Genomic DNA, 15,851 nt, shown 5'->3' with positions numbered 1-15,851 from the left:
CATAATCCCTTGCTAAACTAAATTGTGACATTGCTTGGAACTAATCTCCCAGCAGCCCACAGCTAAATGCTAGTCAGGTGTTAACTCAATTGTTCTCTGTGGCAACCAATAAACTCAAATCATTCCCTAAGAGAAAACGATGACGATACAAGCAATGCAAAAGTCATCAACAAAATAATCAGTCAAAAGCGGAGTAATGTGAGAAGATGATGACTCACCTGATTGGGTAATCAGCAGCACTCAGGTTGATGAAGAAATCCCAGGACCAATCTCGCATGGCCAGCAGGTCCTTCATGCTCTGCAGGTACATGGTAAGCAGACTGGCACCGCCCCATATCGTAGACATGCGCCACGGTGTGACCCGGACGTTGGGATACTGGCGAGCCAGAGCCACCATCTGCCTGTGCAGGTAGTTGGATCGCTGTGGGGGGAAAAGAAAGACAGGCTCTGGTTAATTTGGAGCCTGAGAACTTTATCTGGGATCAGTCTGTCAAACGTGACTAGCGTTATTATGAGATAAACAAAGTCTGACCATCCACTAAGGGCACCTTGTGGGGAAAAAACTGATTGAATGAAGTGGATGAGGCTTTTTTCAAACTGTCAGGTAAGGTTGCACAGAGTTTCATGGATTATGTGGACATGGCAACATTTCCGTGGTCAGTGTATTTGTATGGTTTTTCACACTTTTACTTAAATTTTACTTAATATAGTACAGGACTTAATGGAAGCAATTTACTTTTCTTACCCCATTGGTTAAAATGTTTGAAACAAATCCAAGAACACTTAGTAGGGGTGCACATGTATTTAAAATCAATCCAATAGCCAACAATTACTTTGTTATGACTAATACACAGGCAATAGGAGTTTTTTATATAAATTAGTATATAAAATGTGAATTTTCAATGAAGTGAATTTAGGCACCACAAGGTTGTAAAAAAAAACCCAAAAACACAATCCTATTTCTTAAGATTACACATCTAATTTTTGGGATATGTAGATGTTTTACTAGAAAATGCAACAAAAATGCCCCAAAAGTGCATGTGGGTTTTTTATTTACATTTTTTTGTGGCCAAAAAAGTGCTTGTGACGAACTTGGAATGCTATGTTTTTCTTGAGATTCACACATCACAGACTTAGATTCCCTGTGTGTTTTCAGTGTTATAACCACCCCACCTTTACCCTACTCTTTTCCTCTGCTCATTTTTTATGGAGTCATAAAGCTTGTGTCTATGATGATGGACTGATTGAAAAGCAGCTCTTTATCCCACTCTTTTGAAATTACAAGACAGAGTACTCACCCTACGCATTCCTGCCATAAATTCAAGAGGCTCATTAAGTGTATTTTTGTATGTGTGTGTAATTAAGGGAGGGGGGTTGCAGCATTACGTGTGTGTGTGTGTGTGTGTGTGTGTGTGAGAGAACAAACAGCCTTTCATGTTCACACTCTATCACTTGCCAAGCTGGGAGAGTAAATGGTGTGAAAGACACTGAAGTATGGCTCTTTAATAATCCTCCATCAGGCTTTTGAAACCGCTTACTCAATGAATGGAGGGGTTGGAGCCCAATGTTTCCCCAGCATCCCCCACTCTTTCCATCCCCCACTAATGTTCACCCAACAACCGATTAGTTAATCAGCGAGTTTAAATAGTTATGTTTATATATACACTATATGTAAATACCAATTTATTGCATTTTTTTTATTGCAACTTCGGCTGTTGAATTATTTCAGAATATTCTCATCTTTACAGATGATATTTCCAAAACTCAATAGGAGCTGAAGACATACCTGGTCCACATGAATGTAGTAGAAATGAGAGGTGTGGTATATGGCCTTGAAGAGACGCTGCACCTGGCGTGAAGCCCGTCCGTGGACCACCAACATGAAGGCTATCCGCACCGGTACCGCAGGCACAGTCTCCATAGAGTCGTCCTCCCACTGCACATTCATATTCACTTTGCCTGCACAAATACACAGACACACAAACATTATCCACAATGAACTCATCTAAACTGGTCAGTTTTGGCCAGAAATGACCTTAAGGGTAATATTTGCAACGTGTAGCTGATTTTTGTAATGGGTATTTTTATGTTTGTGAAGCCTTGTTATTTTCCAATCATATGAATGCACCATTTGGCAAAACGTTTGGAATGAGTAATTCTTTGTTTTTAGAAAAAAAAAGCGATACATTAAACTCATCAAAAGTGACAGCAAAAACACTTATGTTAAAAAAAAAGATTTCTATTGTAATACTGTTCTCGCAAACGTTCTAGAACCCTGAAAATAATGCATCAATGTTGTAATAAAATTGGAAATTGGAAAATATTAACATAGATAATAAGAAGAAATGGTTCCTCAGCACCAAATAAGTAATGTTTTCTGAAAGATCATGTGACACTGAGGCCTGGAGTAATGATTAAAAAAAATTTCAATAAATAATAAAATAGCAAAAATATCTAATAACAACAACAACAACAACAACAATAATAATAATATTTAGTCTCTGTGAACATTAGAAACTTCTTTTTGAAATCGTACACTTTTTAAACATTTTAACAAGTATTATTTTCACTTGTTTTGGTGCAAAATTCCATGTAATTGCGGTTTAAAGAATTTAGAGGCTAAAAAGAGCTAAAATAAAACTAAATATCTAAATACAATGCATTCATTGATTTTAGCGTTCATTTTATTATTAGAAATTTATTCTGAAGATCAGCATCTTTTACCAATATGGTTACAGTCATTATTCACATCTTTAACTCCAGGAATATAAAAAGGGCTTTGTTTATTGTAATAAAAGGAAAGTTTGGGACAGATTCCTTTAAATGAATACAGTCATCAATCTCAAAAACTGCCTGTGTGACGCAGTCCTTGAGATGGAGAATATCCCTCAATGGTCCAGTTGAAACAGATGAGTCTTTGTAACACTTAAAACCGAGTAGAAGATACCTCAATCCATCGGAGACACCGCTGTAACGCCGGAATCCAGAACCGCAGCGATCCACCACATGATCACCTATTGGCCTATAAGTGTTTCACTGATACCATCTCCACAATGGCTGTTATAAGACACCACCCCCGCCTTCCTTCAGACATACATTCAGCACTCACAAATAGCTTGGCGCAGACCACAAGGGCTGAGCCTTGGTCGTTTGTGGCTTTCTAAAAATGCCCACAGAATAAATACGTGGCGGACTGCTTCTCTCCATGTCATGATATAGCCTTCCACTTCTAAAGAAGGGCAAGCTGAATTACTCATTACAGGCCACGAGGTTAATTTTAAATGCTCATATGAAATTACACTGAAGGCACTATGTTTTGGCGCAAGGCCATGCTGACTGAAGACATGGGCCATGAGGGGGTAATGACTATAATCTGAGAGCCGAGCCTGTCGTTACGGTCTCAAAGTGCACCGGCCTCCCAGACCTTGTGATGGAGCCTGAACGGGGGCAGGAGAAGGCACCGTTAGTGGCCCTCAGGGAGAACCTGGCCGACCCTGGATGGGTGGAGGCTGGGAAAGACATGAAGGTCCTTTATTAAAGGTAATTACACCATCTTAACCCCTCAGTGTCCTCTGTCTTCATGGGGTGGACTGGCCTGACCATCATCTGTCCCTGAGTTTCCTGTGTGTTCTCAGTGAAACACTGCTATAAGAGTATGCTGGTGTCTAGTAAGAGAAGCAGAGTTGTGTGATTTCGCCTGAAGCGGTGAACATTTTCAAAGTTGGAACATCTGTGTTGCCTCTCGCTACAAGATCGCTCCGATACCACTCTATCACGGGTATGACACGACAACAACCCACAATACAAGATTTCGCATTCTTAACAGACTTAACAGTTTCACAGAGAAGGCTTAATCCTAGTCATAAACTAAATTGTAAATCTAAGTGGTTTCAAATAAAAGAAACTTGCACTGACTTATCTTTAAACATGTCAGTGCCTTTGTTTTGTCTCAAGATGCACAACAGTGATGCTTTTTTTCTAAGCGATGTTTATAAAAGTTAGTTAAATGTCCTAATACTGGCTTAGGCTAAGACCTGTCTATGTCACCGGGCCTTTAAAAGTTTGAGGTTGCTATGAATTTGAAAATATTTCTCATAGAATTCTCTTATGCTTATCAAGACAGCATTTATTTGATCAAAAATGTGTAAAAAAAAAAAAAGTGACCGACAACTGTGCTGCTTAATACTTTTTATTAAAAATGTGAGTGTGCTTTTTTTCCCTGAATACTTAATTAACAGAAAAAGCATTTATTTGAAATACGAATCTTCCATAAGATTATACGTTTACCATAAATTCTAATAAACGTAATGCATAATATGAAAAAACTAAATCATACTGACCCAGAACTATTAAATATAATTAGTATTACTATTGAAAAGTATTACTGCATAACAACATATAAATATCACAGAGAAGAGAGGAGCTGAGCAAATATTCAAACAATATAAGTAGGAGGAAAAAGGAAATAATACATAGTAAAATCGTCAGAAAAATTGAATATTTCACCTTTCAGTTAAAGCTCTGCTTCTGGTTAGAAACATTGCTTGTTTTACTGCATTATGATAAAAGGACCAGCCTGAATAAAGGTTTTTGACTGAAGCCGGATTTTAGAAGTAATGTTCATAAACGGCTTTGGAAATTACAATTACAAGTTTGGGAAGTAACAAGCAGCAAAGATGGGCCACTGAATTTAGCACTCACATTTATGCCACTGTTCCTTCAACAGTGTTAAAAAAAGCAGATTCCTTGTGGGACCTCATGACCGACAGCCTGGACCACATTTGAAACTCATTCATCCAACAACGTTCATTAAAAACCTGCCATTTGTTTCAAATTTATGTTGCCTCTGTGCTAATTGCCACCACTGAGGCAAAGCATTCACGTGTTTGCCATCAAAGACTTTGTCTGTTACCGCACAGTGCAATTACAGTTTATAAATACATACAAACAGCATCCCTGTGGCTTGTTCGGTCTACTGTACTTGCTGAAAATAGATGCGTTGATGGCCCACCCCACCCCCTTACAACCTCCGCACGTCCCAGACTCATGTCTCTGTGGTGATGTCCCTGTCATATCTGTCAAAGCCCATTCTGGTTTCCGGAAGTTTCTCCGGGCAGAGGCTCTGAGCCCTGAGAAGATCTGTCACTGTTCTATTTGAACGCATCCACAGCCCTGATTTGTGTGCAGACGACTGAGCACTGCATAATTGCATGAATATGTTTTTTGTAGTCAGCTATGGGAGATGGAGACCGGGGGAAAAAAAAAAAGACACCGTACAGCAATTACATCCGTCTAACCTTGCGCGGAAATCCAGAATCTCATTTCCAGCCTGTCTCTGATTGTAATTACAAGTGCTGTGAATGTCTGTTACCAGCCCTGTGACTCTTAATGCGCTACTTCCATAAACCTCCAAAGACAGGATGGCAATTAATTCTGGAAAACCGTCATTATTTTGAGCATTATTTATCTTAAATTCCCATAAACTCCAGCTAATGTTTGCAGGTTGATGATTATAATCAGTCCTCATCCCAACAGAAAACACTGTGACACTGATTTAAAGACCTGATAAGTAGTTTTCTCTCCTGTGGTGATGCACTTCCTATTTAAACTGGAAGTTTGGCCAGGGAACATCAAACAGCTATAGGTTTAGAAATAAACTTTCGTCAAAGTAGGACTGGGTTATCGCAATATAATTTTATTTTAATAAATGAAAACAAAAGTTTAATAACTCCTCAATATAATGTTTATGCACTAAATATTAGTTCCGTTTTCCCCTGTTTAGTTAAGTTTTGTTGTTGAGTTCGCTCACTGACAGAATTCTAACTCTCAAATTGTCTCATCATAAACAACAAAGCAAAGATGTATGCGTAATTTAAGAGATTTATTAATCATACAGTGTAGATGGCTTTTTTAAGTGTATATCATTTAGTAATTAAACTGATATCATGTTAAATACAAATTCAGTGATAATAAATATAATTTATATATTTAGTTAATACAACACTAAGGGGGCTTTCACACCTGGCCCGTGGTTTTGTGTTTCCCCTCCTTAGCTCGGTTTGATTTTTGGCACATGTGAACCACACCAAAACACCACTGGAGCGGTCCGGTCGTAGTGAGAAAGCAATCTGATCCAACAGACCAACGAACCAGGCTATATCATGTATGATGGGTAATTACATAAGTTCGAAAAGCATTAGCTTGGTTGTTTTGCTAATACCTCAAAATAAACCTGTGAATGTCTGTGGGTGAGTACGTCATCGCCACTCAAAGCTCACTTTTTCACTTTATTGCTCTTTTTCATAGAATTTTAAATATGTTTTGACAATTCATCCTGGACTCCTGCCCAAAATGCTAACCTAATATGATGACAGCTACAAAAAGAAAAAAGAAAAAGATAAAACAAAAAATAAAAAATAAAACAAGGGCCGCAAAACTGTTGTTGTTCCATCCTGATGAGTGACAACTGAATGGAAGACGGAAAATAAACTTGAATTTTGACCAATGAGAAAACAGTTTACTTGCACGTGACTTATTAGAAACCTAGCCACATGAAATTGGAACCTAGAAACCTAAAATTACCTTGGAGTTGGTTAACTTTTCGTAAATAATTTTATTTCATGCAAACTTGATAAATTATTTAATTCAAACTTGAAGATAATTTCCTCACTAGTGACGTTTTTGATTTTATGAGGTCTTTAACATCAAGTATGCGGTGTAAAGAGAGTCTACTCACCCTCTACGGGGCAGTAACGGGTGACCTTCTCGGGCATGAGCTGGCGTTCCTTGTGGCGGCAGTAAACCTCCGCTATCTGCTGCCGGCATTCCTTGGTCTTGGCGCGAGAAAGGGCAGAGATGGCCTCTTTTCCGCTGATCTCACATTTGGGCGGCTGATCGTACTTGATGTCGGCGGTGGGCGCGGCCGATCGCTTGGCCTGCTGAAGGTGGTGCCGGTGCTGCTGGGACTGCTGTGGACGGAGGGTGGGATTGGCCCTCCGCTGAAACTCAGCGCGCGTCTGATTGAAGCCACCTTTGCTCTGTGCATACTGAATGACTTCGTTGGAGTTCTTGCTCAGGGTTTGCTGCGCATGGGCCTTCTCCAGAAGGCCTTGTTTGTGCTTGCCGGGCGGGTGTCTCTGTGTTTGCGAACGAGCACCGAAATTACTGTTGTCTATATTCTCAAAGTCTTTGGGAACGGAGTTTTCATTGTTGCTGTCCACGCGGACTTTCTCCTTGGGCCGATGCGAGTAGTAGCCGTCCTGAAACAAGAAGACAGACGAAATCAGTAGCTGCTACCAACAATGTCACTAGATGAAACACCTCAGTTAGTTATACGAGCAATCAGATATACAATTTCTTTTACTACTTTTTGGTGGAACAACATAATAGCTGAATAAAAATCTAATAGTTTTACATCAAAGGAGGAACTTTTGACTTGGGCCACTATGCTACTTCCTATCAACAAAGCAGAAAATCCATGAAAACAAACATCAGCATCCCAGCAACCTCTCAGAACACCTTAGCAACCAATGACCTAGCAACAGCCCACAGCACTTCTCACAGTTTCACAATTCAGAAAACATTTAGGTCCTAGTATACTGAAAAAAAAAAGAATATTCACACAGGTGTCTGCTGGTATATAAGTAATATTATTGAGCAACTGTAAAACTTTTCAGAAGAGTATGTAACCTTTTCAGACTTTAAGCACACAGTAATTCACAGGGAGTGTGACCTCAGGTCATTTCTGATATTTTGCGGTTTCCTGCGAGTGTCATTGCTGATGGAATATTCCACTGTTAACAGTGTGTGCAACAGGAAGGAGGTTGCAGCTATGCCCTGAGCACTGATATGATTGCAGGAGACATCTCTGTAGCTGTGAAAGCTTTATGAGAAGATATGATCTCTGACATTACAGGACGCCTGCCTACAAGTAAGTGTTTTGCAAATAAACATACAACAATTTTCAGCTCAAACACACCATCAAAGTTAAACACCAACTCATACTGATACTGAAGATATTGATTTAAAAAAAAAAAACATTTGACAAAGTACACTGAAGTGTAATTTTTTTATATAAAAGTATTTTCCAAGCATGCATTAAACATCAAAAGTAACAACTACTTTCAACATTGACAACAATAGTTTCTGAAGGATCCTGTAACAGTGAAACTGTAGTAATGGCTGCTGAAAAATTCCACTTTTTTGGAACAAATTACATTTGAATACATATTAATTTATGATAATGACATGATAATTGAATTTATATAGGCTAGTTTCTTGGCTATAGTGTTCAAAGACTGCAAAATGTAAAATAAAGCTCATTAGAATGTGTAAGATTAATAAAATTATTTAGAATGAAAACAATTAAAATCACAGATGTTACATCTTAAGTTCCTCTATTATAAAGTTATTCTCTCAAAAAAAGAGCTGACAATGAATCCTTGAAATGAGTTGTTTTTTAAAAGATAAATCCCAAGCTGATTGTTGATGTCAGGTTGGTCTGAATGAAAATGCTAATTCATTATTTGCCACTAGGTGCTGCTTTTGGAGAGTTAAGATAGCGGTTTCTCCGATAACGCTGTACACAAGCACATTAAAGTGCTGCTTTATCAGACATTACAGGCGTGACGAAAGTAAATTGAGACCAATCGAACAACCACTGCAGATTAGCATCAGACAAAGAGGGGTTCGGAAAAATGAATTGTTGAGTCAAAAGTAAGGTAAAAATAAATGTAAATGAAAGCGTTTTTTGACCTTGCATGCATGTCAACCTGCTGTTGGGGCCTCGCAAAACCAAAAAATATGAACCTTTCATAACCCATAATAGAGGCACTTTAAATTCCCTTTACTGCAAATCAGTTCAGTCTGCTGCCATTTACGCTAGCAGTGATTTTCAGCCATGCAAACACACCTCATATTTATCTGAAAGGCTGAAAATAACTGCTCGTAAACACTATGTTTTCATAAATCACAAATCAAAGATAAAACCTAATAACAGTGTTGTTATTAACACATCATGGTAAGAGTTTGGATGTCTCTGCCTTATAAAACATTAGAATTGATTTGACATGCTCTCACTAACTTGCATTCCCGACTTCTTAAAATGCACCTACATCCCATCATCTACTTTTACTTTTCCCCAACTCATTCTGTCCACCGATTACTGGGCCAGATTTAAAGGATGCTGTACGGAAATGGAGACAAGTAAACTGAAAAAAAAGAAAATAAAAGGAGGAGATGAGGACAGGAAGTAAGATGAGGCGCTGCTGCAACTCTCATTTCCTTACCGTTATGGTGCAATTTGTCTACAAAGCATTTATTAAAGCTTGTTTGTGAACTCGCAGAGTGTATTATTTGTGAGGGAAAACTTTCGAAGACAAATCCCTGTCGCGTCACCCGCACTTTGGCCCTCTAAAGGCTACCGTTTAGAGCAGACTCCACTCCCGTCTGCTCCTCCTCCAGGAGCTTTCAGGAGGAAATTACAGTGCCTGGGATTAATAGCCTGAGCAACCACAGGAGGTAAGTTAGGCTGCTGGAGAGAAGACTATCGATCGCTTGCAAAAATCTGTCATTTCCCAAGGTGCTCTGGGAGCCCTGCTCTGCACCGCTGAGCACCCTGGCAGTCGCAGGCCTCCTGTATTCTCTCTCAAGGGGAGGAGGCTCCCCTCGCTCTTGCATCATCCATCACAGGAATGGTGGGAGTCGCACACTCGTTTATCAAGCACACTTTTATCTGGCTCTTTTTCTGCCTCTCTGATGGCAAAGAACATCACGGGCCACACACACACGAACGCTAGAACTGGGCGGTGCGATGGTATATACCGTAAAAATGTGTCACAGGGTAGAGATTCTGCTGTATCGTCAACACCGCAGCGCAATTTAAACAACCTAAAAAGCAACAGAAAACAATAGAGAGCTGAGTGCAGACAGGCGCTTCTAGTGTTCACAGCTTTATTGATTACAATAGGAACGATTTGGTTTTAGTTTCCAGTGCCGTTTCTAGGTAGTTATGATCGCTGATATAAATGACAAAATATTTGAAAGCTTTCCCTGCAGTCACTGGCACGGCAGCGAGGAACGGTCCGACGCTGGAATGTTGCTTTGCCTGTTTTCTCAATGCCTCACGTCAGAGACTGTTTGACAACTATAGTTATATGTAACTGTACACCTTAATGGTTTAAATGAATGAATAAGGTTTGAGGGAGAGTGCACACATGAAATCTAAAACCAAACAACACTCCCTTAATCTGTCCTGATTTTCCTCCGCCTCCACAGTCCAGCAGCTAATACGCAGATACTGAGGGAATAATAAAATACTACTTATGTATCTGATCTCTTCTGCTCCAGGCCAACGGCACCTCTTGATCTGAGCCCTGTGGAGTGAAAGGCGTAAAACCTGAGAGCATAACTTCACCTCAAAACTTTAAGAAAAAAGTAAAGTCAGATTAGAAAATGAAGAGGCTTTTTTTTCCCCACTGTAGCAATATTTTCATGACAATTAATCACATTTACACTCAAGGCACTGCCAAGCACACCAGCAAATTCATGTAAATTAAAACCTTCAACGATGGCTGTTTTTCTTATAATTAATCATAGAGACATTTTTTAAAGACATTTTCATTTTATAGAGTAGAAACTGTGAGAAAAAAAAAAAACAAAATTCATCCAGTAAACCACAAAAAAAAAGACTAAAAAAATCATGAGGCCATTGACTGTTGTTGTGAACAAAGAGGGGCCCTGGAGTAAAAAAAGGCTGAAAACCACAACCCTAACCTCAAGTATGAACAATAATAAGACTGTTTCTTTTAGAATGCACCACTACAAATAATAATTAAAGATTCACTCAAATTTAACGTGCAAAATGGTCATCCACAACTCCCACAAGTCATGTAGCAAGTACCGAAATGCAGTGAGTCGTCTGGAATCTAAACGCATCTCAGCAGAAGCTTGCTGGAGTAACAGCACTGGGACTGAATGGAAACACTGTTAGTCAACTATTAGGAGAGAGTCATAAATACTTAAGTCCTCTGTGTAGCTGACGCAAAAGGGACGTCAGGAAATATTACATGACTCAGCCTAAGGCTACAAGATATGAGCTTTGACTGTGCAAAAAAATGGGGAACGGATGTGTAGGCTGGTGCACATATGGATGTGGACATGAAAAGAGCATTCATGCAAAAAAAAAAAAAAAAAAAAACTATGTGACTATGACTCAAGACAATAGGCCAGGAACAAAATTGTCTCTTTCCATGAGCAATCTGACAGTCTCTGACCAAACGTGACACTTCACAGTTGGGTTTACTTTTTTTTTTTAACCAAAAAATTGGGTAACTCTTTATGTTACGGTTACACCTATTAGTTGTTTATTAGCATAAATATTACTAGAATATTAGCTATTTATTAGCGCTAACTAAGCACATTAATGTCTTTTTCCACATAACCTTATTCTATATCCGTAATTCAACTATCTTAACAAATGTTACCTATTCTAAAGTGTAACCAAAAACTGATAACGCGTTTGATAATGCAATAAGCATGCATGCAGGCCACAAATTCAAAAGTCACTTCCAATCACTGTGCATGCTATTTTTGACCAAATGTAACACCTCACAGTTTGCTTCCCCCAGCAAAGGTCGGCAAAGTTTACCTCACCCTGTGCCCCAGGGTGGCAGGGGTCACCTTCCCGTAGGCCGCCCTCTCGCTGACCTCTCAGCCTGGGTGGCTGCGCAGGGTCAGTGCTGAATGAGTCACAGAGAGCTGGGGGTGGGGAGACGTCACATGTGTGGACTAGACACAGAAGGTGAGCTTGCGAGCTGGTTATAGCATGCGAGACGGGAGCTGAAACCCAACTCTGACCTTTCCTACACCACAGAGAGCAGCACCATCAATCACTGTGACTGTCTACAAGCTACTCAATCAAACTGAACCGATGCCAGCGATCCACATCGAATCCTCATTCACAGAGTGTGTGTGTCTGAATCTTAATAAAAACAGCCACAGTTGACCTGCTCGTAAAGGTCAAACTCTGGACAAGTGCAAAAGAACACTAAGGCTTTGTTCAAAATAATAGCGCAATACATGTTGCACAGTTTATGCTTTATACTGACAACAAATTGTAAAACCAATGTTAGATTTAGATTATACTGCAATATACGTTTCAAACAGTAGTATTCTTACTGGTCTTTTCAAATATTGAGTCACGGAAGTAAAGTAGGGCGGATTTAAGTCACACGTAAATAAGGGTTCAAACTGAACACACTGATTTGTGAGATACAGAAGGTCATTATGATGATTTTGTGCCATTTAGTACTGAATAGGAAAAAAAAGTAATTAAATGGCAATTTTTGAATAATTTTGAATTAGGTAGCAAATAGAATGCTAAAGTGTAGTTTGAATTTATTGAGGCAGAATAAAAAAAAAAAGAATAAAAAAAAAGCTACAGTGTTGTCATGTTTACAGTGTACAAGTTATTGTAAAAGTTATACAAGGCCTTACCAAACAAAAATACAAAAATCAACAAAAGTTAATTCTCATACATATATACTTTAAATTTAATAAACAAATATGCTGTATATTAAAATATATTCATTTGCAAAAACAGATTTTTAGCAATTCTAAAAAAACTTTAATGTGAATTTCAATTAAATCTCATTCAAAGGTTATTTTGATATGGTAAAAATGATTACAAATACTAGCTAACTAACAGAATAAAACATTATAACATAATAAATAACATGATTTTTGAAAATAAGTTATGTTTCCAATAAACGTCATATATTTACATGTAAGAAATGTATGGATCAGACTGGAACAATGCTTCTTTTTTTTTTTTACAGTGTCATCTCCTGATGAATGTATAAATGGATTTTTTTTTTAATGTAATTTAATAAATTCCCTACATTTTACTTCAAACTGCTATGGCCAGTATAATTCACATACATTTCCCCCCAAAATTAAGCATTCATAAAATCTGCTATGACCAAAAACTAGATGTTGACCAATGTTACCATCCAAGCATTCTGAAGTTGTTTATATATTCTGAAATCACCTTGCGCTTTCTTGCTGGAGGTTGAGTCCAAGCTAAACTGAACTGAATTAAAATTGATTCGGATATTAGTTCGATCGAGTGAAAATTGCCTCTGGGCTTTCATCACCTCTGCAAACAGAACAGTTGTTCCTAACAATGAGGAAGATGCCAAGGACAGACAGAAAGAAAGAACTTGACGCATAACCTGGCTTTTCTTCCGAACAGCAGAAACCACAGAGGAAGCGGTTCATTGTTTTTTAAGCCAGACATGCAGTCCAACAAGCACGCATGCAACCACACTAAGAAAAACATAACCTAGCTGTACAGTATACGCATCTTACATGGTTTTGCTCTGAGCAATGCTCTTGTCCTGTGTGATTCAGTCTAATGAAGGGGCTGGTCCCGTAGCCATTCTTGCTCACAGCTCTGAGTGGGCTACTGGGAAAAATAGTGAAAAGCGCTTCCACTAGAAATGACAAATAAGCCCAGCTCAGCCCCCCAAGCGGAGAAAGAGCAGGTCTGCATGAGACACTCAGCGGACTGCAAGAACTACAACACCTTCTTCGGCACAGCCAACAATGAGTCAGAGAGACCACAGCAAAGCCAGAACAAGGATGCTACATTAGAGAAGATGGTCTATCTCTCAGAGAAATCAGAGGAGACAGAGAGAAATAAAATAAGAGGGAAAAAAAAGGCAAGAAGGGAAGAAATATGATTCGTGGTCAATAAAGACCTTTTTTTTTTAAGCCTGCACGTGTTTCTAAAACACATTTGCTTCCATAATCTGACATGTCAGAGTAAAACAGGATGTTCAGTGTGGAGAAATTTGAAGTGAAACAATTCATCGCAATTGTCTGAATTATGAAAAGTGGCCATTACATAACAGAATGAAACCAGACCAAATGAGAGTTTGCTAAAGTAGTGTCCATCTCTATTTTTGCCCATGGGTTAGCATTATCCAATTACCTGCATTTCAAAGGGAAAGCAAGTTATTACAGACAGATTAAAGACAAAACGTTGCTATTTGGAAAATTGTGCGCAAACTAGCATTCACAATAACCAAAAAGCTCAGCTTGCATCGTATTTCCACTCTCTATATGATCTGTAATCTAAAGCCACTTACTTGCTTTCCACTATGCACACCCAAAAACACTCAGATAAACTCATTTAGACTTCTGACAAACACTCGTGATGGATGGGGAACGCAACTAGTTCAAACAGTCTTTGATAACTAGCTACGAAACACGATCACGGGACTTCAAACGACGACTCCTCTGCGTGACAACTTCAATGTTTATGAAGCCTCTGAACTTGAAAGCACATACAGCTTTCTTTCCCAGCGAGTAAAGATAGAGGCGATCATCAGTCCTTGATCATGGCCTGCCACAACATGACTGATCATTTGTAGCACAAATCTACCAAACAGTCACCAAAAAGCACCCTGGCCTACTTCCCTGCTACGCTTGCTTTATTAACTAACTCCATAAACTGACAAAATATTAACCTTATTTCAGGATCTATAATGATACAAAGCTTCAGAAAAGACGTGTTTAGTTTATATATTAAAAAAAATCAATTTAAAAGCATTGTAGCTGCTTTTAGCTGTGATACATTATGACAACATCTCCATTAAGAGATTAACTTAACTAACATGAAGGCACGAGCCTTAATTGTTTGGTGCCTCAAGCATAAAGATTTACATTTGAACCTCTATCTGGTCTGTGATTTGTGCACTAAGCTGCGTTTCACAGTTGGTAGACTAAGCTCAGAATCGTCAGTTTTGGATTCTCTGTGAAGAGAGCTGAGATTCCCCATAAGCCTCCGCTTGAGGCGCTTTGTGGCGTTTTTCCTATTGAGCGCAGCCCCAAGCTCTCTGAGCACCTGTTGGCACGAGGCCTGATTGGCATCATCCTCTTCTCTCTGAAGCGCAAGGCCCACAGCCCTCACCAGTGCAAATGAGCAAACATTAAGCCAGGCTTAGCCCGCTGCTTTAAGGTTTAAGACCTCGGCTTTTGTATCAAGTGGTCAACAGTAATCCATTATGGTAGGGATTTCTGGCACTGTCTCAGAAAATGCTTTCCTAAGTCTGAGGGATACAGAGTCACGCTGCTCAACTAGCAAAAGCTGGTCCGTTTAAGGAGGTTTCCAGTTGCCAGCCACACATCTCCTCAGTCTTGCACATTCTGTTCTTCTGTAGCAGGGCTGGACATAATTCACAACTGAAGAAATGGCTCCTTTTCAGTTCATGAGTTGGAATTTGAATAGAATTGGACAAGGAGGTTGAACTGGAATGACAGGAAGAGGTTTGCTGAACTGCGATTCAAAGAAATTCAACACAAACAATGCTTTCTGAGAAATAAAATGTCCTTCAACACTGGTTGTAAAAAGTTAAGCTAATTTATTTTAAGGCATGGTTCCATTGCAAACCTGCACGCTTTTCTTTCTACTGCAGATCACAAAAGAAAATATTTTGAAGAACTTCATTGACTTTTCCCACTTTCTTTTTCAAAAAAAAAACAAAAACAAAGTATCTTCTGAAAGAAAAGTATCTTCTGAAAGAAAAAAGTCATACTGGTTTGGAACAACAAAAGCATGACAACTCTACTGAACCTTTGAAAAAAAAAAAAGGGTTATATAGCTAATACTTTTCAAAGATAACTTCACAAAAACATTCTTAAGAATAACATTTCTGCCATTTTATAACATTCATGTGCGTATTCTTGTCCTTTTTTCTAAAAAGAAAGGCAAAACATAAGAATTTGAATTCCTGAAATTAATGTTTTAAAAATCTCTTAAGGTTGGGATGACCTCCAACTTAAAGGCA

At 38.8% G+C, this 15,851-nt stretch overlaps 1 protein-coding gene across 1 annotated transcript in view; it reads right to left on the bottom strand.

The window, feature by feature from the left end:
• xylt1 (xylosyltransferase I) overlaps window positions 1-15,851 on the bottom strand; it is a 58,407-nt gene that overhangs the window by 19,471 nt on the left and 23,085 nt on the right. Inside the window, exons 2-4 of the mRNA XM_043235770.1 lie at window positions 6,737-7,259; window positions 1,787-1,959; window positions 219-421 (exon numbers count right to left, since the gene is read on the bottom strand). Coding sequence (XP_043091705.1) covers window positions 219-421; window positions 1,787-1,959; window positions 6,737-7,259 — 899 coding nt within the window. The remainder of the gene's footprint in view (window positions 1-218; window positions 422-1,786; window positions 1,960-6,736; window positions 7,260-15,851) is intronic.

Source organism: Puntigrus tetrazona, chromosome 3 (assembly GCF_018831695.1).
Source record: "Puntigrus tetrazona isolate hp1 chromosome 3, ASM1883169v1, whole genome shotgun sequence".
Lineage (NCBI taxonomy): Eukaryota > Metazoa > Chordata > Actinopteri > Cypriniformes > Cyprinidae > Puntigrus > Puntigrus tetrazona.
The sequence above is the reverse complement of the archived record's forward strand: the minus strand, read 5'-3'. Positions and strand labels throughout refer to the sequence as shown.